This window comes from Pogoniulus pusillus, chromosome 29, assembly GCF_015220805.1.
Source record: "Pogoniulus pusillus isolate bPogPus1 chromosome 29, bPogPus1.pri, whole genome shotgun sequence".
Classification (NCBI taxonomy): Eukaryota; Metazoa; Chordata; class Aves; order Piciformes; family Lybiidae; genus Pogoniulus; species Pogoniulus pusillus.
Genome location: NC_087292.1, coordinates 928,061 through 955,403, shown reverse-complemented (window position 1 = coordinate 955,403; position 27,343 = coordinate 928,061). Strand labels below are relative to the sequence as shown.

Sequence of the window (27,343 nt, the reverse complement as noted above, 5' to 3'; positions counted from 1 at the left end):
CCAGCAGCACTGCCAGGTGCTTCTCCCCAGGCTGCTCTCCAGCAGCCACCTCCCAGCCTGTGCTGCTGCAGTTGACTCTTCCTTCGCAGGGGCAGGACTCTGCCCTCATCCCTGCTGAACCTGGAGTCTGTAACTGAAGTCTTTAAGGTGCCCTGTGCAGAGGCAGTGCCCAGCTCAGGTCAGAGGGCAGTTGGCAGCCCCAGGTCTAAGCAGGCAGTCAGCATTTTACTTTCCTGTGGCCATTCAGTGCCCAGCCCCAGCCTGCATTTGCTGCACACTGTCAAGATTCCTTTCTGAAGCTGGAATTAATTCTTCCTCTGGGCATTTTAGTTGTGGACTGAAAGGACTTGAACCACCACTAGCAAAGGCTCATTTTGGGGCTTAATGCAGGAGGCTCTCAGGTGTATTTTTTCCTGGGGTGCAAATGTTTACTACAGATAATGGCAAGGCTTGAAAGAACTGAAGGTAAGAGTGGCTCAGATGGTCCTTCAGTGGAGCCTGAGCCTCCTGGGCTACAATCCAAAGCACTCCGGCAATGTAGCAGCCTTTGCTTTCAGGTTCCCTAAGCCTCCTCTCTTGGGGGAGTAATAAAACACCACTTTGCCAGCCCCTTTCATGTCAGTTTTTCTAGGTGAAAGAGGCCTTGGGCCGTCAGTCAGTTGCTGCTTGAGCTCTTGTTCTGCCCAGGGCTGCTGCACAGTGGGGCTGTGAAGGGGAAGGCTGCTTGTGGGCCCTTGAAAATCGGCTGTCAAGAAAAGAGGGAGCTTAAAACTGCTCCCTCTGGGCCCCGGTGACCTTGCAGGGGATGGGAACAGTTTTGACCAGAGGCACAGAGGTGTGGAAATCTCATGTGAGAGCAGCTCTGGAAACAGTTGGCTTAGAGAGGTGTTGAGCAGGCCTAGGCTGGAAGGCAGGCGAGTGAGGCCTGCAGCTGGGGCTGTCCCTGCCTGCTGCAGGGCCCTTAACAGCCTCTGCTGAGCCAGTGCCGTCCGTGCTCGCCGGTGCAGAAGTGCTGCACGGCAGGGGCAGGGCAGAGCATCCTCTCTTCCTATGCCTCCAGAGAAGCCTTTGGGCAGGCTGCTGTGTCTGCCACTCAGCACTGCTCAGGGCAGGCCCTGGCACTGCAGAGGCAGCCCCAGCAGTGTGGGCAGCAGGCAGAGCCTGGCAGCAGGAGCTCAGCCAGAACCAAGTGGGCAGCACCTGGGTAGGCCACGGCTCCGGGGTGACATGGGGACACTGAGTGAGCTGCCAGCTCGTCTCTGGCAGTGCCTAGGCCACTGCCTGCTCAGCTCCTGGAACACGTGGAGCAGTGGAGCAGGGCTCTGCCGCGCCAGCCTGGCCACCACCTGCCTGCTGCAGGGCTGCCTCCGGAGCAGGGCCGGCACAGGGCGCTGCAGCTGGCGATGTGCTGAGCCTGGGGGCAGGGACAGTGCTTGGCTACGGGGAAGGGAGCTGCAGGAGGCTGTGTAGGTGACTTCTGGCATTGCAGGCATCGTAAGTGCAGGTTTGGCCAGAGTGGCTTGGAGCAGTGAATTGCACAGGGCAGTGGTGCAGAACAGTAACAGCACAGCAGCCTGAGGTGCATCTTCCTGCTTCTGATCCAGGAGGTGCTGCAGTCTCAGGTGACCAGCAGGCAGCTGCTGTTGGCTGGTCACCTGCCATTCCAAGCTGTCTTCCAGCAAGAACCAAGCCTTTTTTTCCCCTCTGTATCAAAAGCAGTCCTGTTGCATGTGCCCTGCCCAGCAGCACTTCCTGTGGGCACTCACTGCTGGGGGTTCACAGCACTCAGCTGTGCAAACCTCCTCTTGCTGTCGCTCCTCCAGGGGAGGTTGCCCCAAACCCAAGGCAGAAATGGCCTTGGTGCTGTGTGTGGAAAATGAAGTGCTTCCATTCCAAACTGATCCAATAAAATGATAGCAAGCCCTCCTGTGCTGAGCCTTCTTGCCATGGGAATGCCAGAGGCCTCGGAGGGGCAGCCCAGCTGGCACTCTGCTCTGCACGGAAAAGCTGCTCGCTGTTAAAAGCCTCCTTAGCATTTGGTTCCTTCTTAAGGAGCACCCAGCTTCAGGGTGGCCTGGGAATAGCAATAAAGGCATATAGAAAGCTCTCCTCTGAGCTGACAGAGCCCCAGGAGACAGAGGGTCTTGTTCCAAAGTGTTCACAAGGAAAGAAGCCTAAATGAGAGTTTTTTTCTGTTGAGTTCTGGTAACTCCGAAGGGTTCCCAGCTCCAAATGAGGCTTTTCAGCAGCAGTTGGCACTTAGCAAAGGACTTAGCATTTTGTGCTTGCTCTGTCACTTCAACCTTCAGTGAACATCCTCATTGCTCTGAGCACCCTGACCTAGTTGAGGATATCCCTGCTTACTGCAGAGGAGGTTGGCCTGGATGACCTTTGGAGGTCCCTTCCAACCCAGCCCATGCTGGGATTCTGGTGCTGTTGCTCCCTGCAGGATGCTGCTTGGACACCTGACAGGGGTTGTTTGTTAATGTGCTATCCATGAACCACTTTATCCTTGCAGGAGCACTGAGGAGAGAGCTGTCCTTACATTTTGGGGCTCACTCTGCAGCACCAGGAGGGTGACAGCAGTGGGAGGTGGCTGCCCACACTGCCTGCCTCCCTAGCATGGCAGCCTCAGCATTTTCCTGCCTTGGACTTGCTGATTCTTTTCAAGTTCCTTGTGTCAGAAGCAAAGAGGAGACTTTTCATCTTGGCTTCCCATCTGTCATTCTTCCTTGGAGAATAAATCTGATGAGGAGCAGCTGAAGCTGCTGAGGCTGTTAGTTTGAAGAGGAGGCTGAGGGGAGACCTCATGTCTCTACAACATCCTGGAAGGAGGTTGTGGAGAGGTTGGCACTGGTCTCTTACAGGTAATTAGTGACAGAACAAAAGGGAATGGCCTCAAACTGCACCAGGAGAGGTGGTCCCCTGGACATTAGGGAAAGGTACTTCCCAGGAAGAGGTCAGACACTGGCACAGGCTGCCCAGGGAGGTGGTGGAATGTCCAACCCTGGAGCTGTTTGAAGGCCGTTTGGATGTGGTGCTTGGGGGATATGGTTTAGGGTGAACCTTGTGGAGTAGGGATGAGATCACTTGGACTTGGTGATCCTGAGGGGCTTTTCCAACCTGAATGTTTCTGTGATTCAGAAATGATGGCATCCAGAGCAGCAAACTTTGCATGGCAATGCAGCTGATTTGATCAACACTACAAATTATTCTGGTTTGGGATGGGGCTCCTTAGAAATCATCTCTGAGACACAAGAAGAGGGTACCAGAAGTGCCGTTAGTGCTGTGCTTTGTAGACTGAGCCATACTGTAACTAGGGTGAGTTGTTGAAAGGGTTTGTCCAGTTGAAACCAAAAGGCTTCACTGCCCTGAGCACCTCAGCACTGGAATGAAACCCAAGGCCTTGGGGTCTGGTTAGAAGTGGAGCTGGTATCTGCTTTCTGAGCCTGAAGGCTGCAGGTAGTGGGATGTAAGCTGAGGAAAAAGCTGCTGGGTTCAGAGTGACTGCAGCTGGAACAGCTCAGCTGATGCTGTTACATCCATGCACAAGCAAATAGTTGTTTGATGTTCCCCTCTGCACAGACCACACACATCATGTGGAGCAGAAAGAGGACTCTGGGCACCAACCTGATAGCATCAGGTGTGCAGTGCCCACCCTCCAGTGTGATATGCAGGTGGAGAGCAGCACTGCTGGGCAGAGAAGTTTTCCTCAGAAGGCTTTCAGATGTAGGTCTGGAGGTGACAGTCCCCCTGTACACGTGGGAAATGAAACTCAGTGTCAGAGGACAAGAGCCTTGCTGAGGAAGCTGTTGCAGAGCATTGTGGCAGAGCAGTGTCTGAGACTGGAGCAGGGCAGAGTTAGGTTGGACATCAGGAGGAAGCTCTGTGCAGTGAGGGTGGGGAGAGACTGGCACAGGCTGCCAAGGGAAGTGGTTGAGGCCACATCCCTGGAGACCTCCAAGACCAGGCTCGCTGTGTCCCTGGGCAGCCTGCTTTAGTCGGAGGTGTCCCTGCTGCCTGCAGGGGGGTTGGGCGAGATGCCCTTTGGGGCTCCCTTCCAACCTGATGCAGTCTGTGACTGTCAGGAGTTCTGGTTCTGCTGGCCCCTCTGCTGCACAGCTTGCTCAAGCATCTACAGCCCTTCTTGAGTCTGGGGGTTTTGTGGGGGCTGTTTGGATGGCTTTTGTCTCCTGGAGTTCCCTCTCCACCCTGAGGAGGGATTTTGGGCCTGAAGGTTGTGCTTGAGAATGCAACTGGTGGAGCAATAGGAAAAAATAACACATCTGGGTGAGCTCTGGCTGCTGAGTCTGCCCAGTGAGTTTCAGCTGCTTTCAGACTCAAGCTGTGTCTGGATTTTGCAGCAATCACAGGAGCAGCCTTTCCTGCAGGAACTGCTGTGCTTTGCTAGCAACCAAAACTGATGTCTGCCCTGCAGGCGGTCTGCAGCCTGCCCCTTGCACCCAGCTGGCAGGAGTGCAGCCTGAGGATCCCTACTGCAGCACCACTGCCTGCTGGACCAAGCCTCTGTGCAGTAATGCTCTGCACCAGCTTTTGTCTCCTCTGTTAGTGCAGCATTTTTAATCTGCATGATAAAGATCCTCAGAGGTCATCTTGTCTAACCCCCTTGCAGTGAGCAGGGACACCTCCAACTAGAGCAGGCTGAAAACTTCCTGACTGGCCCAATGGAAGACCATGTTCCCTCCTTTACTGCAGGTCACCTTGCTGGCACCTCGGGCACAGAGGCCAGAGCTCCTCTGAGTAATCTTCCTGCCAGCACTTCTGTTCCCAGCACAGGGCTCGTGGGGCAGCTGTGTGCACTCTGCCAGTTCCCATCAAGTGCCTTGCTGGAGGCCTGGCAGCCTGCAGCAGCAGCACAGCAACTGGGAGCCTGCAGGATTTCAACAGAAGGTTGAGCTCCAGCTGCTTGCCCTGGCCACAGCTGCCTGCTTCAACAGTTCTGTGGCTGCTCCATCTCTTACCTTTCTTCTCTCTTGGTTTCTGTTCTCTCCAGCTCTTCCCTGTGGGTGTGCAGGGAGTTTCAAACCCCACACTGCATTTTCAGGCCCAGGGCTCCCCGTGGCAGCTGGCAGAAGCTGTTGCTCTCAAGTAACATTAACTAAGCAGGATCTCTCCACCTTTGTCTACTCCAGACTCTTAGTTTGCTACAAACTCCTTTTGTCCTTGGCATTTCTGGGTGGTTCTGCCTCTCTTGTTTGGCACTGGCCTTATTCTGGTGTCTTTTCTTACATAGATGTCCTTACAGCCTTCACATGTTCTGGAAGCTGATAATCCATTCAAGTCTTGTGCTCTTCTTCTCTCTTCATCTGCCACCCTCTGACCAAGTATCTACAGAAACTGGGCTTTTGCTGAGGCTGCAGAAGCTGTCCTGATGCAGTGGAAGTGTTGGGCATTGGATGTGAACAAGGTTTAGTTGTCTTCCAGTCTCCTGGAGCACCAAGCACCCCTGGAGAAGGACTCAGGGGTACTGATGGATGAATATGAGCCAGCAATGGGCACTCACCCCCAGGAGGCAGCTGTGTCCTGGGTGGCATCACAGGCAGCATGGCCAGTGGGTTGAGGCAGGGGATCGCTGTTCCCCTGCTCTGCTGAGACCCCACCTGCAGTGCTGGGGCCAGCTCTGCAGTCAGCACAGCAGAGATGAGGACTTGCTGGAGCAGGGCCAGAGGAGGCCACAGCAGTGATGGGAGGGCTGGAAGCCCTCTGCTGTGAGGCCAGGCTGAGAGGGTTGGGGTTGTTCAGGCTGGAGAAGAGAAGGCTCCAGGGACACCTTAGAGCAGCAGTACCTGAAGGGACTCCAGGAGAGATGAGGGGAGGACTTTTAACCAGGGAGTGTTGTGATAGGGTGAAGAGTAGTGGATTAAACCTGAAGGAGAGGTAGATTAGAAAAAAGGAAGAAGCTCTTGAGAGTGAGGCTGGTAAATCACTGGCACAGGTTGCCCAGAGAGGGGCTGCTCCCTCTCTGGAGGTGTTTAAGGCCAGTTGGATGAGGCCTTGAGCAAGCTGTGCTGGTGAGTGATGTCCCTGCCCAGGCAGGCATTGGAACTGGATGAACTTCAAGGTCCCTTCCAACCCAACCCATTCTCTGATCACTTCAGTATCCCACCAAGCTCTGTGCTCTGCTGGCAGGCTTCTGTCTGTGCCTGTTGTGTGACAGCCTGAGCTGCTCACTGCAGGAGACAATGCTAGAAGAAATGGTGCTGCCACACAGGTCAAGTCCTCTGCATCTCCCCATGGCCCTCATCTCTACAGGTGTCCCAGCAGCATGAGAGGGAAGCTGCTGAGTACAAGACATTGTGTGGAGTAGCCACTGGCATCCTCAGGGCTGTGAAACTCAGGGTGAAGGTGGAAGGAAAGGGGAGATGCTGACGCTCAGTAGAACATCAGGTCACTTGTTCCCTTCTGGGAGGTGCTGGAGCAGGGAGTGACAGTGGCAGCCCTGGGCTCTGGTCAGAGTTGTCCTGGCAGAGCAGAGCTGGTGACAAGGCAAGTCTGTGGCAAGGGCTGGGATTTAAGCACTCGAGGGCTGAGTTATGGGGGAGAAGCTGCTGTGAGCTGCTCCGAGGGCTGCCTCTTAACCGCTCTTGTCTTTCAGTTCCGCAGAGGCACACCCAGCTGGCCTGGAGGAGAGTGATCAACCGTCCCTGGCTGGAGAGCAAGCAATGAGCTTGGACAGTGCAGGCCCCAAGCTTGCTGATTTCGCCAGCAGGCCACCAGGTAGTAGGACTTTCTTCTGTGGGCTTACCTGGGTGCCACAACTCCAGGAGAGCTTTTAGCTGCTGGTGGTGGCAGCTCCGCTTCAGCCGCACTGCCACACCTTACAGTCTTCTACCTGCTAGCAGCTAACTGCCCCCACAGTTTGTTTGCTGAAGTGACTCCAGAGGAGGAGGTGGCCATGGTGTCACCCTGCAGGCACCGTCTGAATACTGCAGAGTTCTCCAGCAGTGCCAGAACTGATCCAGCATTCAGTGTCTCTGCTGCAAGCACAGGCTGATGCCTCCCTCACTGAGCAGTAGCCACCTGCTGCTTGGTCAGAAGGAAGAGACAAAGCTTGCAGATGGGATTTTCCTTAGCATGGAAGGAGGATTAAATCCAAAGACCACAATGGGATTTGTGTCCTAAGCTACACAAGTGGTTCTCAGCACTGCTCCTGGTCAAGCACTACCTGGAGAGCAGCCAGGCAGAGAGGGACTTGGGGGTGCTGGGAGAGAGTAGCTGAAGGTGAGCCAGCAGTGTGCCCAGGTGGGCAGCAGAGCCAATGGCATCCTGGGATGGCTCAGGAGCAGTGTGGGCAGCAGGACAAGGGAGCTTCTTCTGCCCCTGTGCTCAGCACTACTCAGGCCACCCCTGGAGTGCTGTGTCCAGTTCTGGGCTCCTCAATTCCAGAGAGATGCTGAGGTGCTGGAAGGTGTTGAGAGCAGGGCAGCAAGGCTGGGGAGGGGCCTGGAGTACAGCCCTGTGAGGAGAGGCTGAGGGAGCTGGGGGTGTGCAGCCTGCAGCAGAGGAGACTCAGGGCAGAGCTCATTGCTGCCTGCAGGGAGGCTGTAGCCAGGTGGGGTTGGGCTCTGCTGCCAGGCAGCCAGCAACAGAACAAGGGGACAGAGGCTCAAGCTGTGCCAGGGCAGGTCTAGGCTGGATGTGAGGAGGAAGTTCCTGGCAGAGAGAGTGATTGGCATTGGAATGGGCTGCCCAGGGAGGTGGTGGAGTGGCTGTGGCTGGAGGTGTTGCAGCCAAGCCTGGCTGGGGCACTTAGTGCCATGGTCTGGTTGGTTGGGCAGGGCTGGGTGCTAGGTTGGGCTGGGTGAGCTTGGAGCTCTCTTCCAGCCTGGCTGATTCTATGATTCTATGGCAGTTTCTGCTTTGTGCAGTAGCCAGTGCCAATCCTGTGCCAGGGGCACCCCTCCATGTCCCACAGGGCCTGTCAACCCTGATGTTTACCTTAAGGAGTTTTAATTAGCACAAATGCAACTCTGCATCTGTAAGCAAAAGCAAAGCCCCTGGGCAGCTGCAGAGACTTCTCAAGTGGCACAGTCTGGAGTAATAGCCAGTGGCAGGATCCACTGATAGCCCCAGCTCAGTGCCGTGCCAGTCACTCCTAGGGCAAGCAGAGGGGTTGCTAACAGGGAGGCAAATCATGATCCTCACTTGTAAAGCCAGCAGTGTTCATGTGGCTCTGGCTCCTGGCTGGACCTTCTGCCTGCTGCTGCTGGTTGCAGAAGTGCTGCTTTCTCTGGCCTTTGTCTGGTGTTCATGAGTGGGTCATCTCGTCCTCTTAGGTTACCCAACTCAGCCAGTGGAGCAGAGACCACTTCAGCAGATGGCACCTCAGCTTATGCCACACGCGCAGCAGCCGCAGCCGCCAGCACAGCAAGCCCAGGCACCACCACAAACACCGCAGCAGCAGCAGCAGATGATGATGATGCTGATGATGCAGCAGGACCCCAAGTCAGTCAGGCTGCCTGTACCACAAGGAGTTCACTCACCTAGAGTGCCCCTGAGCGCAGATGCTCAGCGGATGCCGATGCAGCAGAGCGGTAACATGCCAGTGATGGTTAACCTCCAAGGTCCTGGCTCCGTGCCTCCATCTCCTGACAAACAAAGACTTCCCTTGCCAGGCAGTGCTCCTCTGGGAAACAGTGCAAGAAAAATGGTTTATCAAGATGGTGTTCAGAATCCCTCCAGCTCACCCCATGGAGAGGTTTCATCAGTACCCTCCCTCCCAGAAGGAGGTGGAGCCGAAGGGCCCCCAGCCTCGGGAGCTCAGAATCCTTTGCCATCTCATTTAGTAGTCTCCCAGAACCAGTTAATGATGACGGGACCCAAAGCTGGACCATCCCCACTTTCGGCTGCCCAAGGGGCCAGCCCCCAGCAGCAGTCTAACCCTCTGCCCGGTGCTCTCACACACCATTTTCCAAATGTTGCCACCCCCTCACAGACTTCGAGGCCTAAAACCCCAAACAGGGCAAGCCCCAGGCCATACTACCCTCAGACTCCTAACAACCGTCCCCCTAGCACGGAGCCGTCGGAGATCAGCCTGTCCCCGGAGCGGCTGAATGCTTCCATAGCTGGGCTCTTCCCTCCCCAGATCAATATTCCTTTGCCTCCCAGGCCCAGTCTCAACAGAGGCTTTGACCAGCAGGGTCTCAACCCCACCACTCTGAAGGCCATTGGCCAAGCCCCATCGAACCTCACCATGGGCAGTCAGTCCAGCTTCGCCACCCCGCAGCCGCACAAAGCAGAGGGCATGGCCATGAGCGTGGGCAAGCAGCCCGGCGCTGGGGCAACCAAGAGGGCAAGCCCAAGCAATAGTCGGAGGTCGAGTCCTGGATCCAGCAGGAAAACTACACCAAGCCCTGGCAGACAGAATTCCAAAGCAGCTAAGCTCTCCTTGCCAGCACAGCAGAATCCCTCTCTGCTGCAGAACATGGAATTACAGAGGACTATGATGGCTGGGCCCTCTCTGCCAGTGCCTGCCACCACCACTTTCCAGAGCAGCAGCATGCTGAGCAGTCAGAACCCTGCAGTTCCCGTGCCTGCCGTGGCTGGCATTGCTGAAGACAGTAAAGAGAGCCTCAGTGTGCCCCAAGACAATGAGTGTCAGAGCACACAAGGTGCCCAAGGTACCAGAGACCTGGTCAGTGTTGAGCTGAAAGGCATCCCTGCTCCTGAAGTGAAAATGTTGGTTCCAGAAGAACAGGCAAAGAAAGATGGGCAAGCTGTGGACACCAGCAAGCTTCCCGGCGTGGAGGAAAGTAAACCTCTGGTGTCTGCAGCTCTGAGGGAGGCACCAACGTCTTTAAGTCAGCTTCTTGATAACTCTGGAGCTCCTAACGTAACCATAAAGCCACCTGGGCTGGCTGGCCTTGAAATGGCCCCCATGGCCCCCACGAGCGAGGAGCTAAAGAAGGTAGCAGTCATTCCTCCACTGCAGGATCCCTCCTCGGGCAAGGAGTCCTCTGCTTCGCTCAGCCTGCCCCAGGGCACCGAGCCCTGCCCGACCGCAGCGCAGCAGGAGCCGGGCGAGGGGAGCTCGAGCGCCGCACAGAGGCCTGTCAGCTCTTCTGCTATCTCAGGGCCTCTTCCCCCCAACCAGATCACAGTCTTTGTCACCTCAAACCCCATCACATCTTCTGCTAATACATCAGCACCGCTGGCTTCTCACCTGCAGCCCGCACTAGTGTCAACCGTGGTCACCATGCCCAACGTAGGGAGCAAGGTGATGGTCTCCGAGGGGCAGTCGGCAGCAGCCCAGGCCGGTGCCCGGCCGCAGTTCATTACCCCTGTCTTCATCAACTCCTCCTCTATAATCCAGGTGATGAAGGGCTCGCAGTCAAGCACTATGCCGGCAGCCCCCATGACCTCCAGCTCCAGCCTGATGCCTCAGTCGGTGGCTGTCGTTGGCCCTTTGCACCTGCCGCAGAGCATCAAGTTCTCCTCGGGGCCGGCTCCCCCCAGCACATCGTCCAGCAGCCCAGGCTCCAGCATGCCTGCCAGCAGGCCTCTGGTTCTGAGCCCCCTGGCACCTCCCGTCCAGCTGCCTTCTCCCGCCGCTTCTTCCAGCGTTCCTTCGCACCTCCCCGCCCAGCAAGGCAAAGACTGCGGCCCGGAGGAGAGCTCTCCGGCCGGCGGCTCGGGCGAGCAGGGCTGCGCCGCGGCCGCGCAGTCAGGGCCGGTGCTGTCTCCTCTCCTCGCCAGCAGCCCGGGCCCTGGCAACAGGCGCAGCCCCGTTTCGTCCAGCAAAGGCAAGGGCAAAGTGGACAAGATCGGGCAGCTGCTGCTGACCAAGGCGTGCAAGAAGGTGACAGGCTCCCTGGAGAAGGGCGAGGAGCAGTGCGCCGCCGAGGCCGACGCCGAGGGGCCGGGGACAGAAGCGTCGCTGCCAAACCCTTCGGGCATGGAGCAGGCGCCGGCAGAACTCGATAGCAAACCTGCGCCCCCGCCAGCACCCAGCCTGACCAAACACAGCACTTCTGGGCCCGGCGGCTCGGGTGCCGCTGCCCCGTCCCCGGGCACGGCGGCCAGCAGCAGCCCTGCGCCCGAGCCCGCGGCCCCCGGCGGCAGCGGCGGCAGCCAGGGCAGTGCGCAGCCCGAGCCGCCCGCGGGCGCCGAGCAGCGAGCGGCGGCGCCGCAGGAGCCTGCGCAAAGCACAGGTAAGGCTGGGGCCGCCCTGCTGCGGGACGCAGCGCTCGGCTCGGGGCAGCTGCCCAGGGCTCTGGGCACCGAAGCCAAGGCTGGCAGCTGCTTTGGGCTGCAGTGTCTGGGTGGCAGCCAGGCTGGTACTGCACCAAGGCTCGTGTCCCAGGGGGATTACTGCAGCTTAGTTTGCTGCTGTAGTGGAGCATTGGCTGTGGGTGCGAGTAACAGAGCAGTGACTGCATGGAGCTGGGCGGGGGGGGAAGTAGCTGTGTCAGTAAGGACAGCAGGGATGCTGCAGATGCCTGAGGAGAGTCACAGCCTAGCATCCTAGAATGCGTTGGGCTGGAAGGGACCTTAAAGCTCCTCCAGTGCCAACCCCTTGCCATGGGCAGGGACACCTCCCACCAGCCCAAGATGCTCAAGGCCTTATCCAGCCTGGCCCCAAATGCTTCCGTGGAGGGAACATCCACAGCCTCCCTGGGAAACCTGTGCCAGTCTCTCCCCACCCTCACTCTCAACAATTTCTTCCTCAGTTTCACTCTCACTCTCCCCTTGTCCAAAGTCCCTCCCCAGCTCTCCTGAAGCCCCTTCAGGTACTGGAAGGCTGCTCTGAGGTCTCCCTGGAGTCTTATCCAGGTTCAACAGCCCCAACTCCCTCAGCCTTTCACTACAGGGGAGGTTCTGCAGGCCTCTGATCCTCTGGACCACAGCAGCTCCAGGTCCTTCTTGTGCTGGGGGCCCAGAGCTGGAGGCAGTGCTGCAGGTGAGGTCTGAGCAGAGCAGAAGGGCAGAGTCAGCTCTCCGTGCTGCTGCTCACACTTGTGCTGATGCAGCCCAGGTGGAGGAATGTTTAACCTCCTGTCTCTGTGCTGTTCATAAGTTCGTTGTCACACAGAGGACTGGAAAGCCTTAGGCTGACAAGAGTTGGTTTTCCATCTTAATTTTTAACTTGGCAACCAAAGAACTGGGAAGTGACTTCACCTTACTGCCAGAGGCCTTCAGGGGAGCCTCTGGAACATGCTTTGCCCTCTGGCAGCTTCACTGCTTCGCTGACAGTGTCACCACTTAGCTGTTCTGTCACCCAGTCACACTCCCCCACAGCTCCTCGGAAGGGAACTGGGGAAAGCAGAGGAGAAAATTGCAAAGAGATGTAATGAGCTCCCCCCATGCTGCCAGCCCCCCCGAGCTGTACTCACTTGCTGCTGGTGCCAGCCGCATGCTCCAGCAGTGGATGCTGCCTGCCAAGCGCTGTCAGCGCCGCAGCTCCAGCAGAGAGGTTGCAGCACACAGCAGAGCCGCCCGCGGGAGCAGGCTGAGGGCTGAGCCCCGTCAGGGGTGGCAGCCACTGAGGAGCAGAGGCTGTCCCCAGCCAAGCTCCCAGCTTGTGTGGAGTGTGCTGTCTCTGGCCTGCAGTCCTTGGGTTGGCCACTTTGGGTCAGCTGCCCTGGCTTTTGCTCCTCCTTGCTCCAGCACCTGCCTATCTCCAGCTGCTGAAGACCTTCATCGCTATGGAGACAGACATTCCAGGGCTGGCCCTAAGGGAAAACACTGCAGCTTATCAACTCTGTTCCCACCAAACAGGCTGCCGGCAGATGCAGCTGCCCTGCAGAGCAAAGGGTTCTGTGGTGCTGTCCCAGAGCAAGCAGGGCACAGGGCTGCTGCCTTTCCCCAGGAGCTCAGCTGTAAGGAGAGAGACAGCACTGGAGTTTGTAGGGCTCCTTGCTCAGTCTGGTGAATCACAGAACGTCAGGGGCTGGAAGGGACCTCCACAACTCATCCACTCCAACCCCCTGCCAGAGCAGGGTCACCTGCACCAGGTCCCACAGGAACACATCCAGGTGGTTTCTGAACACCTCCAGAGGAGACTCCACAGCCCCCCTGGGCAGCCTGCTCCAGGGCTCTGTCAGCCTCACAGGGAAAAATTCCTCCTGCTTTCATGCAACTTCCTCTGCCTCAGCTGCCACCACTGCCCCTGTGCTGCCCTTGGGCACCACCCAGCAGAGCCTGGCTGCAGCTCCTGGCTCTCACCTGCACAGCTTTAGAGCCATGCATGAGGGCAGCCCTCAGGCTCCTGCTCTGCAAGCTTCAGCCCCAGCTCCTCAGGCTCTCCTCCTCAGGAAGATGTTCACTGCCTCCAGCAGCTTTGGGGCTCTGTGCTGGACTCTCTCAAGCAGCTCCTGAGGTCCTTCCTGAGCTGAGGGGCCCAGCAGTGGGCACAAGATTCCAGCTGTGGCCTCAGCAGGGCAGAGCAGAAGGGCAGGAGAACCTCTCTGACCTACTCAGCACAGCCCTTCTACTGCAGCCCAGGATGCCCTTGGCCTTCCTGGCCAGCAGAGCACATTGCTGGCTCATGGGCAAGCTCCCACCCAGCAGGACCCCCAGGGCCTTTTCCCCTTCCCTGCTCCCCAGCCTGTCCTGCTCCATGAGGTTGTTATTGCCCAGCTGCAGGACTCTCCCCTTGCCCTTGTTGAGTTTCACTCAGTTTCTCCCTGCCCAGCTCTCAGCCTGTCTCAGTCTCTGAACGGCAGCACAGCCTGAGGGCTGTCACTGCTGCTCCCAGTTTGGTGCCATCAGAAAAGCTGCTGGCAGTGCCCTCTGTGCCCTCAGCCAGGTCACTGATGAGGAGCATGAGGGGTGGTGCAGAGGTGCCTTAGTGGGCTGAATTCCCTCACTTGCTCTAATTGCAGGGAACCTGCTCGGGGTGGGGGTGGATTTGCCAAAGCTTTTTTGTTTGTGTGTTTTCAAGGCCTGGGAGGTGGGGGGGAGGTGGAGGGTCTGTTAAAACCACTGCACCTGCCAGTGCTGAGCTGCAGGAAGCTGGCAGGTCCAGCAGCCCCACAGCACTCAGGGAGCTGCTCTCAGTCCCTGGAAAAATAATGCTTCCCCCCCCCTCTTTTATTCCAGCATCCTCTCAACATTTAACACAGAAAAAAAGTTCAGTTGCACCATCAGAAAGTACTGTTCAAAGAACAGGTAAATCTTACTTTGGAAAAGCAGAATATAGGTAAACCCAACTCTTTGTTTGTACCTGCAAATGTCTCTGTGGGGATGCATCTGGAATGGCTGGGGGATGGGCTTGGGTTTCAGTCTGATTTGTGCTCTTGGGCTTGCTTTGCTCTGTTAGATCCATGGTGCTGCAAGAGTGGCCAAAGCCTTGTGGTGGAGGTTCAGGATGGGATCAAGCAAAAGATGTGCAGGAATCACCAAGTCAGTCTTGAGGTGCTCAGGCAGAAGGACCAAATTTGCCCTGGTGATTTGTGGTGCACTTTGGGAGTTTTCTCAGGAGAAAAGAGCAGTTTGGCCTCTATCTGGGACTCTGCTCAAAAGCTTTTTCAAGAGCCATGCTGGGAATCTACACTTTAGAGTTGAAATCCTTCTTCTTCTCTTCAGCTTTCAATGCACCCTTGGCAATGTTTGGAGGCTGGAGCCCTGGCAGGTGACATTTTGTCATTGCCATCTGTTAGTGGTGCAGCTCTGGGGGGTCTTAAAAAAACCTCATTTCCAAGGTGAGTGGGGAAGATGGAGAGACATGGGCCTGTGCATGGGAGGTGCCACTCTCCATCACTTTGCCAGCTCTAATGTGAGTCCAGGTGGAGCTTTCAGAAGGTAAAAATGCCACAGGTTGTTTTCTCTGAGCTTAGCTTAAGGATGTGGCTGCAGCCTGGCTGGGCAGGGTTACAGCTGCCTGCCCCAGTGCTGCTCTGCCTGTAGTGGGCAGTTTCTGCTGGGGGAAGGCTCAGACAGGACTGATTTTTGCTGTGGGGTTACTATCCCTGCTCCTATTTTGGCAGGAGAAAAGGGAGCTCTTGCCTGCTGTTGCTTGGGCTTATTTCTCTTCTGTTCCCAAGACATGGCTTTTGCCCAGCCCCTGTGTGTGGACTCCCCCAGGAGTCAGATGCTCCACCAGTGCCACTCTGAGGGGTGCTTGCCATAAACTGTTCTTTTTCACCCTTCTATTCCTTGTGCACACTCCTCCAAACCTGGGCTACTGCATTTTCCTGCCAGGTTCAGTTTGTGCCCCCCTGTCCCCAGGGGGCTCCAGGGTGAGTACCTACAGGCAGTGTGACACCCAACAGTGCACCTGAGGGGTGAGCCAGAAACTAGCAGCCAGGCCCTCACAAGAGGGGGTAACTAAACACAGAGTTAGAGAAAGTCCCTCTCAACAGAGCAGGTGAAGGACATGGGGAGAGTGAAAAGATCAGAAATCCTCTATGGTGAAAGCAGAGCTGCCTGTGGGGAACACTCAGAGGCAGAGCAGAGCTGCCTGTGGGGAACACTCAGAGGCAGAGCAGAGCTGCCTGTGGGGAGCACTCAGAGGCAGAGCAGAGCTGCCTGTGGGGAACACTCAGAGGCAGAGCAGAGCTGCCTGTGGGGAGCACTCAGAGGCAGAGCAGAGCTGCCTGTGGGGAGCACTCAGAGGCAGAGCAGAGCTGCCTGTGGGGAGCACTCAGAGGCAGAGCAGAGCTGCCTGTGGGGAACACTCAGAGGCAGAGCAGAGCTGCCTGTGGGGAACACTCAGAGGCAGAGCAGAGCTGCCTGTGGGGAACACTCAGAGGCAGAGCAGAGCTGCCTGTGGGGAGCACTCAGAGGCAGAGCAGAGCTGCTTGTGGGGAACACTCAGAGGCAGAGCAGAGCTGCTTGTGGGGAACACTCAGAGGCAGAGCAGAGCTGCCTGTGGGGAACACTCAGAGGCAGAGCAGAGCTGCCTGTGGGGAGCACTCAGAGGCAGAGCAGAGCTGCCTGTGGGGAACACTCAGAGGCAGAGCAGAGCTCCTTGTGGGGAACACTCAGAGGCAGAGCAGAGCTGCCTGTGGGGAACACTCAGAGGCAGAGCAGAGCTGCCTGTGGGGAACACTCAGAGGCAGAGCAGAGCTGCTTGTGGGGAACACTCAGAGGCAGAACAGAGCTGCTGGTTGTGGGGAGCACTCAGAGGCAGAGCAGAGGTGGGTGTCTACAGTCACTGGGGAAAGAGGGTAGGCTTCTCTTCCCCCCATCTCCCAAGGGATTGGTTTCCAGCTCAGTAGAAGCATAATTTGGCTTCAGAAAATTGTCTTCCTTTGCAGTAGAAATGTTGCTGGGAGGGTGGTTGGGGTAAGGCAGAATTCAGCACACGTCACAGATCCAGACTGAAGGTTTTAGAGGTGACCAACTGTCTAAAATGGCAGTTGAAAGGGGCAGAGGACTGGAGCCCTTGGCAGGATGTTCCTCTCCAGTTTTCTGCTGCAGGTTTCATGTGGTAGCTTGCTGTGCTTTGAGAGGAGGCCTGATCCCTGCTGAGGGCAGTGTGGGATGGCTGTGCCTTGGCAGCAGATGGGAACCTCTACAGCAGACTTAAAATTATCTTTTTCTCTTGTAGAACTTGAAACAAATGCTGCAGTAGTTGCTGGTCAAAGGTAAGGAGATAGTCTGTGTAGATCCAGAGTAGATGTAGCTTTGTGGGAGGAAGTCCCTTTCTCTTTGCTTCAATTGTACAACTTCTACTACTTTCCATTTTCTTGTCCATACCTTTTCTGTCTTGCTAAGAAATTGGTCTGAGTGCTTCAAACCCTTGCTGAAATGCAGAGTGGAATGTGACTTCCCTCCAGGTCTGTCTCCATGCTTTGGGCAGGGCTTCCTCTTCTCCCTTCATAGTCTGGAAGGCTCTTGATGGTTCCAGCTCCTTGATGTTCAGAGTCACAGACTGCATCAGGTTGGAAGGGACCCTCAGAGGGCATCTTGTGTAACCCCCCTGCGGGCAGCAGGGACACCTCCAGCTGCAGCAGGCTGCCCAGGGCCACACCCAGGCTGATCTGGAATGTCTCCAGGATTGGGACCTCCACCACCTCCCTGTACAGCCTGTGCCAGTCTCTCCTCACTCTCACTGTGCAGAGCTTCCTCCTACTGCCCAACCTAACTCTGCCCTGCTGCAGTTCCAAACCACTGCCCTCAGCCTGCCCCCACAGCCCCTTCTGAGCAGTCCCTCCCCAGCCTGCCTGAAAACAACTCACAGCTGCTTCCCCAAAGCCTCCCAAAGCTCAGCTGGCACAGGAGTTGTTTTCCAAAAGGCTTCCCAGAGTTTGCTCTTCCTCTGCCTCCTCTGAGCCTTTTCTCTGCATTTCTTCTCTTTGCTTCCTGACACCTTGCTGAAACCCAGCAGGGAGGCCAGACAGAAACCTCATCTGGCCCCAGTTGTCTCCTGGCAGGAGAGACAAGGAAGGTCTCCACAGTCTGTTTCTGTTAGGCTCTGAATGCTCCAGGCCCTCAGTCTCAGTCTAGGTGGCTCTAGTGACAGAATTCCAGAAGCTTCTTTGGGTAGCTGCTGGCACAGCTGGCAGGGCTTTGATCCTGCCCTCATCGGTGGAGTGATCCCCTAAGGCAGCACAAGAGGTGCAGCTCTCCTTAGCAGGCAGCAGGCAGTGTCCCAGGCTGTGAAGAGATGAGGCAGCACAGCCCCCCAGAGCAGGAACCTTCTCCTGGGTTGGGATCTCTCTGCTTGTGGCAAACTGCAGTGCCACAGCGAGGTCACTGCAGGGCAGAAGTGTTGTAGAAAGCTGAAGGTGTCACCCCGGGCAGCTGGATGCAGTCTCCAGGTGAAGTGACCTTGCACAGGCTGTTCTCCAGGCTCATTCAGCACCTCAGGCTATCCCAAATCCACTTCTGTTGGGGCTTTTCTGGACAGAGGCTTGTCTGAGCAAGGCCAGAAGAGCAGGGAAGTTCTCAGGCAGTGGCCAACGCTGGGAGCAGGCAGCTTTGGCTGCTGCAGTTAGATGGCATCCAGGACAAACCTCAGAGGAGCTCTGGAAGGAGCTGTCCATGGCACGGGTTGGTTCCCTCCTGCCACAGGAGAGAAGTGATCCTGCCCTGACACAGCCCAAGCTGTGCAGCGGTCACTGGAACCTGGTGGTGCCTGTTTGCTTCCCTCCAGCTGCCCTCTGCAGCAGGGGCTGTGCTTTCAGCTGCCCCCAGCTACTCAGTTTGGGACCTATTTAGGGGGTCCCCAAAGGATTGTCCCTGATGCCCCTCTGGGCAGACAGATGGCAACATTTCTTTTGTAGCTGAGACAATCCACCTGCTCCCACCCTCTGCTGGTGCTTCCTTGCTCTCCTCCCATGGCAAGAGTGGTTCAGTTCAGAGCTCTGCTGCAGGGCCTTGTGGTGGTGTTTGCCCTCGGAGCAGTGCAGCTCTGAACACACAGCTCTGTGCTGCTTTCAGGCAGCCTTCCCTAAAATCCTGCAAGGCATGAAATTCCTTTGGCCTTTTCCATTATCAGATCATTTCACATCCTCCTTGTTTTATTTGTCCCCTCTCATGCCTCTTACCTTTCGGTTTGACTTGCTTCCACCTCGACTTCCATACCTTAGCAGAGATGAGGTTCCAGGTTTGAGGGAATCAAGCTGTTCTCTCTCAGTCCTGGCAACTGGCAGGGGGGGATGGACTCTTATGATCTCTTTGGGTCTCTTCCAACCTCTAACATCCTGGGATCCTGTGATCCTGTGTGATCCAGGATAACTTGATTAATTATTTAGGTTTGAATTCACAGGGGCTAAAAATCAGAGTCACAGAATGGGCTGGGCTGGAAGGGACCTCCCAAGCTCATCCAGTCCAAGCCCCTGCACTCAGCAGGGACATCCTGCACTAGAGCAGGTTGCCCACAGCCCTGTCCAGCCTCACCTGGAAGGTCTCCAGGGCTGGGCCTCGACCACCTCCCTGTGCAAACTGTCCCAGTGTTGCAGCAGCCTCCTGGTAAAGAGTTTGTTCTTTGCATCCACTCTAAGTCTGCTCTCATTTCAAAGTGTTTCCCCTCATCCTGTCCCTGCAGGCCTTTGCAAACAGTCCCTCTGCAGCCTGCTTGTAGCCCCCCTTAGGTACTGTGAGGCTGCTGTAAGGTCTCTCTGGAGCCTTCTCCCTCAGCCTGTCGAGGTTTTCTCATTGAAGGACTGAATTGTGCTTGTGTGCTAAGTTCCAGTTTCTTCTGCTCGTGGAGTGGCTCCGAGCTTCAGGCACAGCCTCAGCAGCAGAAGTGGAGGTGGTTTGTTTAAGAGCTGCTGCACAAACAGCACCAACATTTTGCGGACCACCTCGACTCAATTTTAGCTTGTTTCTTCTCTCCAATGGCTATTGCCCCAGCTCCAGAAAGTCCTTAGTGACCAGAAGGAGGTGTCTGGCATTGATGCACTGAGGAGACAGTGCCCAGCCCTCAGGATGCGTTTACAGGGCGAGGAGCGAGAGCATGAGAGTGAAGTGACCAAATCATAGCAAAGCCTCATTTAGACTTGCAGGGGGCAGCACTGCAGGTGCTGTCCTGGTCACAAGGACCGAGGGATTGGCACCCAACCTAAAATGATTTCTTTTTGAAGAGCAGAAAAGGTTTCTGTTTAAAAAAAATACTTCAAGGGCTCAAAGGGAGTTTTAAACAAACCTTTCAGCTTCTTCGGGTGTGAAGAACTTGCTTGGAGCGGCTTTAGTAGAAGCAGAAGCTGCCATGCTGCCTGCAGAGCTCCTCCTTCCTCCTGCAGCTTCACCTCTCTGCTCCCACCTGGGAGCAGCCTCTAATGTGACTTGTTTGCTTCTCCTAGAGCTCAGTAATGGTGGCACCTGTGGAAGGCAGAGCAGACAAATTGTCCTGCATCTGATCTCTTGGGCTCCCAATGTTGAAAATGCTCTGTCTGCTTTGGCTGGTTTTTTCTTTTTCCTTTTGGAAGACTTCTCAATTCTGTCTCCTCTGATCATTTTTAATAGAAATGGACTTTTCCTCTGACTTGCTCAGGTCATTCTTCATCTGATAAAGCTTCTGCTGTCTCTAGCATTTCACATCTTCAGTGCTAATAGTCCGGAACTGGTGCCTGTGTCGGTCCATCCTCCTCCTCCAGCTTGTCTGAGTTGCGTAGAAAAACCTAACTCTTCTTAACACTTCATCAGAAATGTTTTGTCCCACTTTATTAGTAATGAGACAAAAGAGAATTGTGAAAAGTCTAAAACTCCAAATAGAAGAAATTCAAGAACAGAGGATTCTGCCACTTCACAGGAATCTCTAGAGAACGGACAGCGCAAGAGGTCCTCCAGGCCAGCCTCTGCCTCCGGCACTGCAAAAGGTAACATGCAAAGCCAGCGTTTCCCTGGCCAGGGCAGGCACTGGCACCCTGCCCACTGCCAGCCCTTCCAGGAGCTGGCTGCCAGCTCTGGCTTGCAGCTTGTCAGGCTTGTGTGCCCTTACCTCTAGTCCTGGTGATGCAGCCGCCGGGTGGTGGTGACGCAGTGCCCAGCAGCGGTGCTGGCAGCAAAGCTTGGGTGGATTTGCCACTCTTAAGTTGTGGACCCTTCCTGCAGTGCTCAGCAGCAGTGTGCAGCCAGCTTGCCTAGCTGGAGGGGGATGCTCCTGGCCGTTGAGGACTGTACTCAAGTTAAACAGTGACTTTGCTCTTTTTTTGTTCCCTGAAGCTTGAAAGACACAGGACCAATGCTTGAGTCGTGCCAAGGGCATGGGCAGCTCTGAGAAGCTGTGGTTCAGCCTCGCTGCCTGGGTGGCAGCCTGGGGCACAGAGGAGTGCTCTGTGCTAGCATAGGGCCTCAGCTGCTCCTCCCGAGAGCCTGGGAAGTGCTCAAGAGGCAGCCACTCCCCGCGGCCTGGCAGCTGCTGCTGTGCCTTATGTCCAGCCAGGTGACAGCCTCTGAGCAGCATTGTGGGCACACCTGGGCACTCCTGCAGGGCACAACCCTCCCTGCACTTCTGATCTCTGAAACTAACTGCCAGCTCCTTTTGCCTAAGGGTCAGAACAGTTCTGATGGACTAAAGTTGTGTGAGAGGGTAGAGGAGACCTTCCTGAGGCAACATTCAACCAATATTTTAAACAGACAGAACAAGGAGGCTTTAAGATAAAGTTATTGTAAAAGGAGGTGAAGCTGAATTCAGCAACCAGTTCCCATGCTGAAGATGCTAAACTTTGCTGGTAAGAATATTTGCACTTCAAGAGGTGCAGAGAAGACTTCTAGCTAAAGGTAATTGTGCAGTGACTCAAAAGATTGCACCAAAGGACCTCTCTGTGCTGCACTTCTGTGGCTGCTGCATTTCATTAAATTGACTTCTGGTGGCAGGGTTGTGCAGAAGATCTCAGCCTGTTGTTGTCACCATCAGTTATCTGTCATGGTTCTGAAGAGAAGTTTGACCAGTCTGAAGCCAATGTAAAGTGGATTTGGTGATACCTTCCTGAGCTAGGGGGATCTGGGCTTTATAACTTGCCCCACCTACTCTAAGGAGTAAACCTAAAGATGGCAACCAGTGTTCTGGAAACATGGAAGTGCAGCAGCCTGAAATCAGTGCAGGCTTCTGTACTGACTCTGTTAGCCCTTGACCTCTGTAGTAACATCACTGCTTTTAGAACTGCACCTGTAGGGCCAGCTCACCTGGCAGTGCCCTGGCCTTTGGCTGCCCTGTCTGCACACCAGCAGCTGCCTGCTTCCAAGGGGTAGAGGCAAGGAGCAAAGCAAGACTTTGTGTGGAAGAGGAGAGGCTGGAAGGTTAATGAGGTTGCTGAAGTGTAATGAGGTTTGCCATTTGTGCCTGTTCTGTTCTGGTTTTGTTAGTGAAACAGAGCTTAAGAAAGCAAGTTTGGTATCTCCTGGCCTCCTCCTGCACACAGGTAAGCTCCTGTGCCCTGAGGAGCTCACCAAGCCTTGCTAGAGAGAGTGAGGGGCTGGGAGCAGTCACCTTTGGAGACAGGGCCTGATGGTGGTCGGTATAGAGATGGCAGGTAGGAAAAACCTGAACATAGCAGAGAGAGAGAAGCAGACTTTGACCAGCGGGTGTGGGACTTCCCTCTGTGAGCATCAGGAAGGAGGCAGCAGCAGGAGAACTGTAAGAGAAGAGAGCACAGCAAGAGGCAGTCCTCATCCATATGTGCACAGTGTATTTGGGTAGTGACAGGCGAGGGAAATGCAGCTGATGCTCACAGGGTGGTGCAGGTGATGCTCACAGGATGATGCAGGTGATGCTTACAGGGTGCAGGTGATGCTCACAGTGTGGTGCAGGTGGTGCTCACAGGATGGTGGAGGTGATGCTCACAGGATGGTGCAGGTGATACAAGGTGATGTGATGCTTACAAGATGCAGGTGATGCTCACAGTGTGGTGCACGTGGTGGTCACAGGATGGTGCAGGTGATGCTCACAAGGTGATGCAGGTGGTGGTCACAGAATGGTGCAGGTGATGGTCAGGATGGTGCAGGTGATGCTCAGGGTGATGCTCACAGGGTGGTGCAGGTGATTCTCACAAGATGATGCTGTGATGCTCACAGTGTGGTGCAGGTGGTGCTCACAGGATGGTGCAGGTGATGCTCACAGGATGGTGCAGGTGATGCTCACAGTATGGTGCAGGTGATACAAGGTGATGCTGTGATGCTTACAAGATGCAGGTGATGCTCACAAGGTGATGGCAGGTGGTGGTCACAGAATGGTGCAGGTGATGCTCACAGGGGGCTGGGGACTTGGCCAGGTGCTGCCTGCTGCCCCATTCATTGTCCCAGACACTGAGACATTGGCAGCCTCAGGGGTGGCCACAGCTGTTGCTGCTGCCTGCCTTACAGAGGGCACCACTGCTCGGAGGGGGCTCTGGTGCCTGGAAGTGGTGCCTTCTAGGTATGCAGCCACTCCTGACAGCTGCTTCTGTACTGGGCCGTTCACAGTTGGAGAAGCCTCCCAGGGGCTCTTCCAGTGTTTCCTGGAGCTTCCAGTTTGGAAGGCTGATGTTTTGGTGACAGCCAGGGAGTTGTCCTCTCCTACTTTTTTAGGTTTTGATAGCTTGGATTTTTCCCCCTTTTTGACTCTTTAAGCCCAGCCATCTCTGTTAGCTTTTGGAAGAGACAGGGAAGAGCCAAAGATCTGTGGCACCACTTCAGCTCCCATCTGAAACACTCTAAAGGTGCAGACACTCTCAGTCCTTACTCTTTGCTCCTTTTGGTTGGAAAGGGAAGCTTAGTGCCTTGGTAAGTGCACTGGAAGTGTCACCTGCTCCCGTGGCAGCTTCTGCAGCTGCTTCTGGTTGCTCTGCTGCAGTGCTGCGGGACGCTGGGTGTCTGTCTGCGTGAGCTGCTTGCCTGGCAGTCAGCTCCTGCGCTCAGCAGACTCCTTTTGTCAGGGCCTCCCTCCCAGCAGCTGGCTTCTCGCCTGGGGGCCAGGCTCCCGAACGCCCTCCCGACGTTTTTCCCCATGACGCTTGGCTCTGCCTGGTGCCCTTTGTGCCCTGCCCTGCCGCTTCCGAGCCCCCTGCCTGCGGAGGCGAGGCAGAGCCTGAAGCAGCCCCCGCGGGCCGGCAGCGACGCCCGGGCACGGCGCTGGGGCGTGGGGTCACTGCCCTGGGGGCAGGGGCCACGCGTGCGAGCTGTGGCGTGCGCGGCGAGGCTGGCAGCGGCAGGGCTGGCAGCGGCGGGGCTGGCAGCGGCAGGGCTGGCAGCGGCAGGGCAGGCTCTGCACCGCTGGGAAGTGGCTTTGCGACCCTCGTATCCATGCTTTGTTTCTTCTCTTGATTTCAGAGCCGAGTGCCAGTGCAATGCAGTCAAAACGAAGAAAGTCCAAGTAAATGACTGCATGGAAACATGAGACTTGTAGATGAGTGTGAGCTGCCCCCTGGCCAGCTGAGTGTCAGCTGCCCACTAGCCACTGCAGCTGGGATGCAGGCTTTGCTTGTCCTTTCCTAAACAATTCTGTGCAGAGGCATTGGAATATTGTACTGTTCCCAGGAAAGGGCCTGGGGGGGGGTGCTGAGTTTGGTTTGGTTTTCCTTAGAAAAGCAAACGGATCAACAGCTCAAAAGCCAAGCCCAAAACCCCAAACAAAACCCACCCCAGGTTCTTCTTAAACCCCCCCTCCCGCCCCGGGGTTTCCAGAGGGAAGCCCGGGGCTAGCACATGGGGTTAAGTATCTTTGTATGAAGCGGCAGGGGAGGGGGAAGGCGATTTGTACATTTCTTTTGTTCCCACTTTTTCCTACAGGAGTTAGCAGACACAGGGCCGCAGGCAGTGAAGAAACCTGATGTATTGTGCTGTCCCAGTACTGTATGTGAATAGCAGCCGGAGGGTTTCCAAGCAAGCCCCCAGCCCCTCCGGGAGTGTAAATAGTTTTATTATACACTAGAGCCTGAGGATGTTCTGTGTTGTAGAAATGGACCAGGGAAACAAATAATAATAATATTAATAATAATAATAAATCTAAAGGTTTGTACAATGTGGAACCCTTCCTGCTCTGAATAAATGTTCTTGTCCTAGGCTTCGGGCTGGTTCTTCTTAGCAGCATTCCAAACGGGAGGACTGGAGGGATTATGTGGAGCCCCAGTCCTGCAAGCTCCTTATATGGAGCTTTAGAAGGGAATCTGTCGCACCACAACCGCTGCAGCTGCTCTCGCCGAGCCACGAAGCCCCGAGGCCACCTCCCTGCCCGCGGGGCGCCTGCAGTCAGTGCGGTGTGAGGACACCCAGGGCACAGCTTCCCGCAGAGAGCCTGCCAGGAGCAGGCTCTGCCAGATGCTTTGCCGCAGCCAGCCCGAGGGGCTTTGTCTGGGGAGCTGCTGCCATCGGGGCTGGCTGCTTTGTACCTGCGGCAGCCCCAAGTAGGTCAGCAGCTTGGTGCCAGGCAGCTCCGGGGTGAGGAGCAGAAGCCAGGCTGAGCCCGGTGCCTGTGCCTGCTGCACAAGAGGACACTTTGACCTCTGTTCTTGCCTCGCAGAGTGTAAAGCAGAGCTTGGGGTCTGTGAGTGAATATCACTTAGAGAGAGTCACACACGGGGAGGGGCTGGAAGGGAACCTACAAGACTGAGTCCAAGCTCCCTGCCAGAACAGGGTCACCCAGACCCTGTACTCCCCCCATCAGGTAACTGCAGACGGGGATGGGATCCTGCTGAGCCTTCTCCAGGCTGAGCAGTGCCAGCACTCAGCCTCACCTCACCTGTTGGCTGCTTCAAGCCCTCAGTCCTTCAGGAGGAGCTCTCTGCTCAGAAGATCATCAGGCTGTTGAGTCTGTCCTTGGGGAAGCAGCAGAGAGCAGCTGAGACGAGACTCTCAGGGCAACCAGCATCTGCTTTGGCCCTTGCAGTCAGCTGCTGAGTTTTAGGGTTTGGTAATGGAAAGGAGAAAAAAGCCTCCAGAAGAAAGCCTGCACCATCCCCTCCCTCGTGTCCTGGTCTTCAAAGGAGACATTTTTGTGTTGCCTCATCCCTGATGGTTACAGCACTGACTCCTAGGTGTGTCTTTTAGAAACCAGAGCTTGTTGCAAGCAGGTTCTCTTGCAGGCTTCAGAGGAGCACAGAGAAAGCAGAGTTTAAATTGATTTTTAATTATTATTTCTTGTGATTTCTTTAGATTGGATTTGGTTTTCTTTTTTCAGTCAAAAGACAGCATCAGAACCAACCCAGCCTGGGCTACATACACACAGACACACCACCAGGCAGCTCCCAGGCAGTCCTGCCCTCACCCTCTGATACACAGCGAGCTTCGAACCACCTCCTTCAAGGGGACCCCCAGGCTTTGCTGCCCTTGCCCACAGCACTGTGCCCCCAGACCCGCACAAGGGGCAGCTGCAGCCTCCAGTTCTGCACCAGCCTCCAGTCCTCCAGCACTGGTGGTGCAGAGAACACTTTGGGCTTCTACTCCCCAGCTCCAAAGCCTGCTGTGGGAATTGTGCCACTGTCATAAGGCACTCGGCAGAGCACAGCTGGCACACACCTGCTGCAGGGGCACCTCCGTGGTGGGGTGGGAGCCTCTGCTGTGCCCAACCAGCTCTGCCCTGGGGTGGTGGTGGGCATGGGGCTGGCAGCTGGGGATGTGAGCATTCTCTGACACGTTTTAGGGGAGGCTTAAGGCAACCTTTTCCAGCCCCAGAGCTCTTCCTGCTCCCTTCTCCTGAAGGAATCTCCCTCTCCCTCCTGCCTGCTGCTTGCTTCCCGTGTACAAACCAGTGAGGAGCTGGGCTTAGGTTAAGCTTTTCAAAGCTGCCTAAGGGATTTAGCATCCAAAAGGCTGCTTTTAGCCAACCAAACAAGAAGAAGCTAAATGCTTTTTAGGGCGTGAATTCTGTTAGACTTCTCTGGAGACCCCAGCATCGAGTCTGCAGGCAGCACAGGAATGCAGAGCATGGAAAACTGACTCCCCACAGCCCCTCTTGCATAGGACTTCTAAGCAGATTTGTCAAAGTTCTGCAGCTGTGTTGAAGAAGAGAGGAGGAGGCTTGGAAAGGCTGAAAGGCACAAGGGCATCACTCCAGCAAGGGGCCAGCAATGTGCCTGGGAGAGGTTTGCAAGCAGAGTGCCCAGGGCTGGCACAGTCAGCAGTGCTGGGTGGCTCAGTGTGGGTGCACTGGGGATACAGGAGGCAATGCCAACTTCACTGGGGTGCCTGCTGCTGGTCCCTCACCCCTCCACTCCCCAAGGCAGGACCATGTGGATACAAAGCTGAGGGCAAGACAGCAGTGGGACTTGGGCATAGCTGCTGCTGGCTTCCCTGGCATGGCTATGGGAGGTGAATGGAAGGAGTGGAGAAATTTTGGTGTCCCCTCTGTAACCCATTTCTCAACCACACTTAGAGCTTCCTGTGTTAGGTTCCCCTCCCTTTGCAAGGGCTGAGCCCTCACTCAGGTGATCAGGCAGGAGCAGAGGTCTCCATGGTTGGCTGTGCCACAGGCAGAGCTTGGCAGCCTTGCTTGCACACTCTGGGGCACACAGCAGCATCCCTCTCCCAGAGCTCTGGGTGTGGGGGCTGGAAAAGCAACTCCCCTGCAACCAGCTCAGAGTGTGTAGGAGGGAGGGAGCTCTGTGCCCCCTCTGAAGGAGTTAAAAGGGGAATACAGGTAAGAGCCATCTCTCTTCTGGGAGCTGCCCAGACCCCATGGGGAAAGAGCTGTGGGTTCAGGCAAGGACCCAGAGTGCTTCCAAGAAGCTGAAATGAAGGCTGTGGTGATGGTGAGCAACAGCAGGCCCTGGGGAGACCTCCTGCCAAGCTGTGGCTGGTGGTCCAGAGCCCACAGCCAGTAAGTGCCTCCAGCTCTGCCATTCTGGAGTGGAGCAGAGGAGGAGGCAGCACCTCCACTGTGTCTGAGGACACCTCCAGCTGTGGGGGGCATCTTGCCAGCCATGCTGAGCCTCTCCCAGCACTGCAGTGGGGGGCATCTTGCCAGCCATGCTCGGCCTCTCCCAGGAGTTCACTCAGCTCTGCAGCCACATTTGTGTGA

General features: G+C 55.9%; 1 protein-coding gene across 7 annotated transcripts in view; it reads left to right on the top strand.

Annotated features, from left to right (window-relative positions):
• Window positions 1-24,391, top strand: part of NCOA6 (nuclear receptor coactivator 6) — a 34,851-nt gene extending 10,460 nt beyond the window's left edge. For 4 of the 7 annotated variants that reach the window (XM_064167829.1, XM_064167828.1, XM_064167830.1 and 1 more), the window contains 6 exons: window positions 6,617-6,738; window positions 8,298-11,171; window positions 14,062-14,130; window positions 16,514-16,550; window positions 20,080-20,228; window positions 23,659-24,391. In XM_064167829.1, the coding sequence (XP_064023899.1) occupies window positions 6,617-6,738; window positions 8,298-11,171; window positions 14,062-14,130; window positions 16,514-16,550; window positions 20,080-20,228; window positions 23,659-23,705 (3,298 nt within the window). In that variant the 3' untranslated portion in view covers window positions 23,706-24,391. The other 3 variants (XR_010307688.1, XM_064167831.1, XM_064167827.1) reach the window with 3 other exon arrangements.
• Window positions 24,392-27,343: the final 2,952 nt, after the last annotated feature.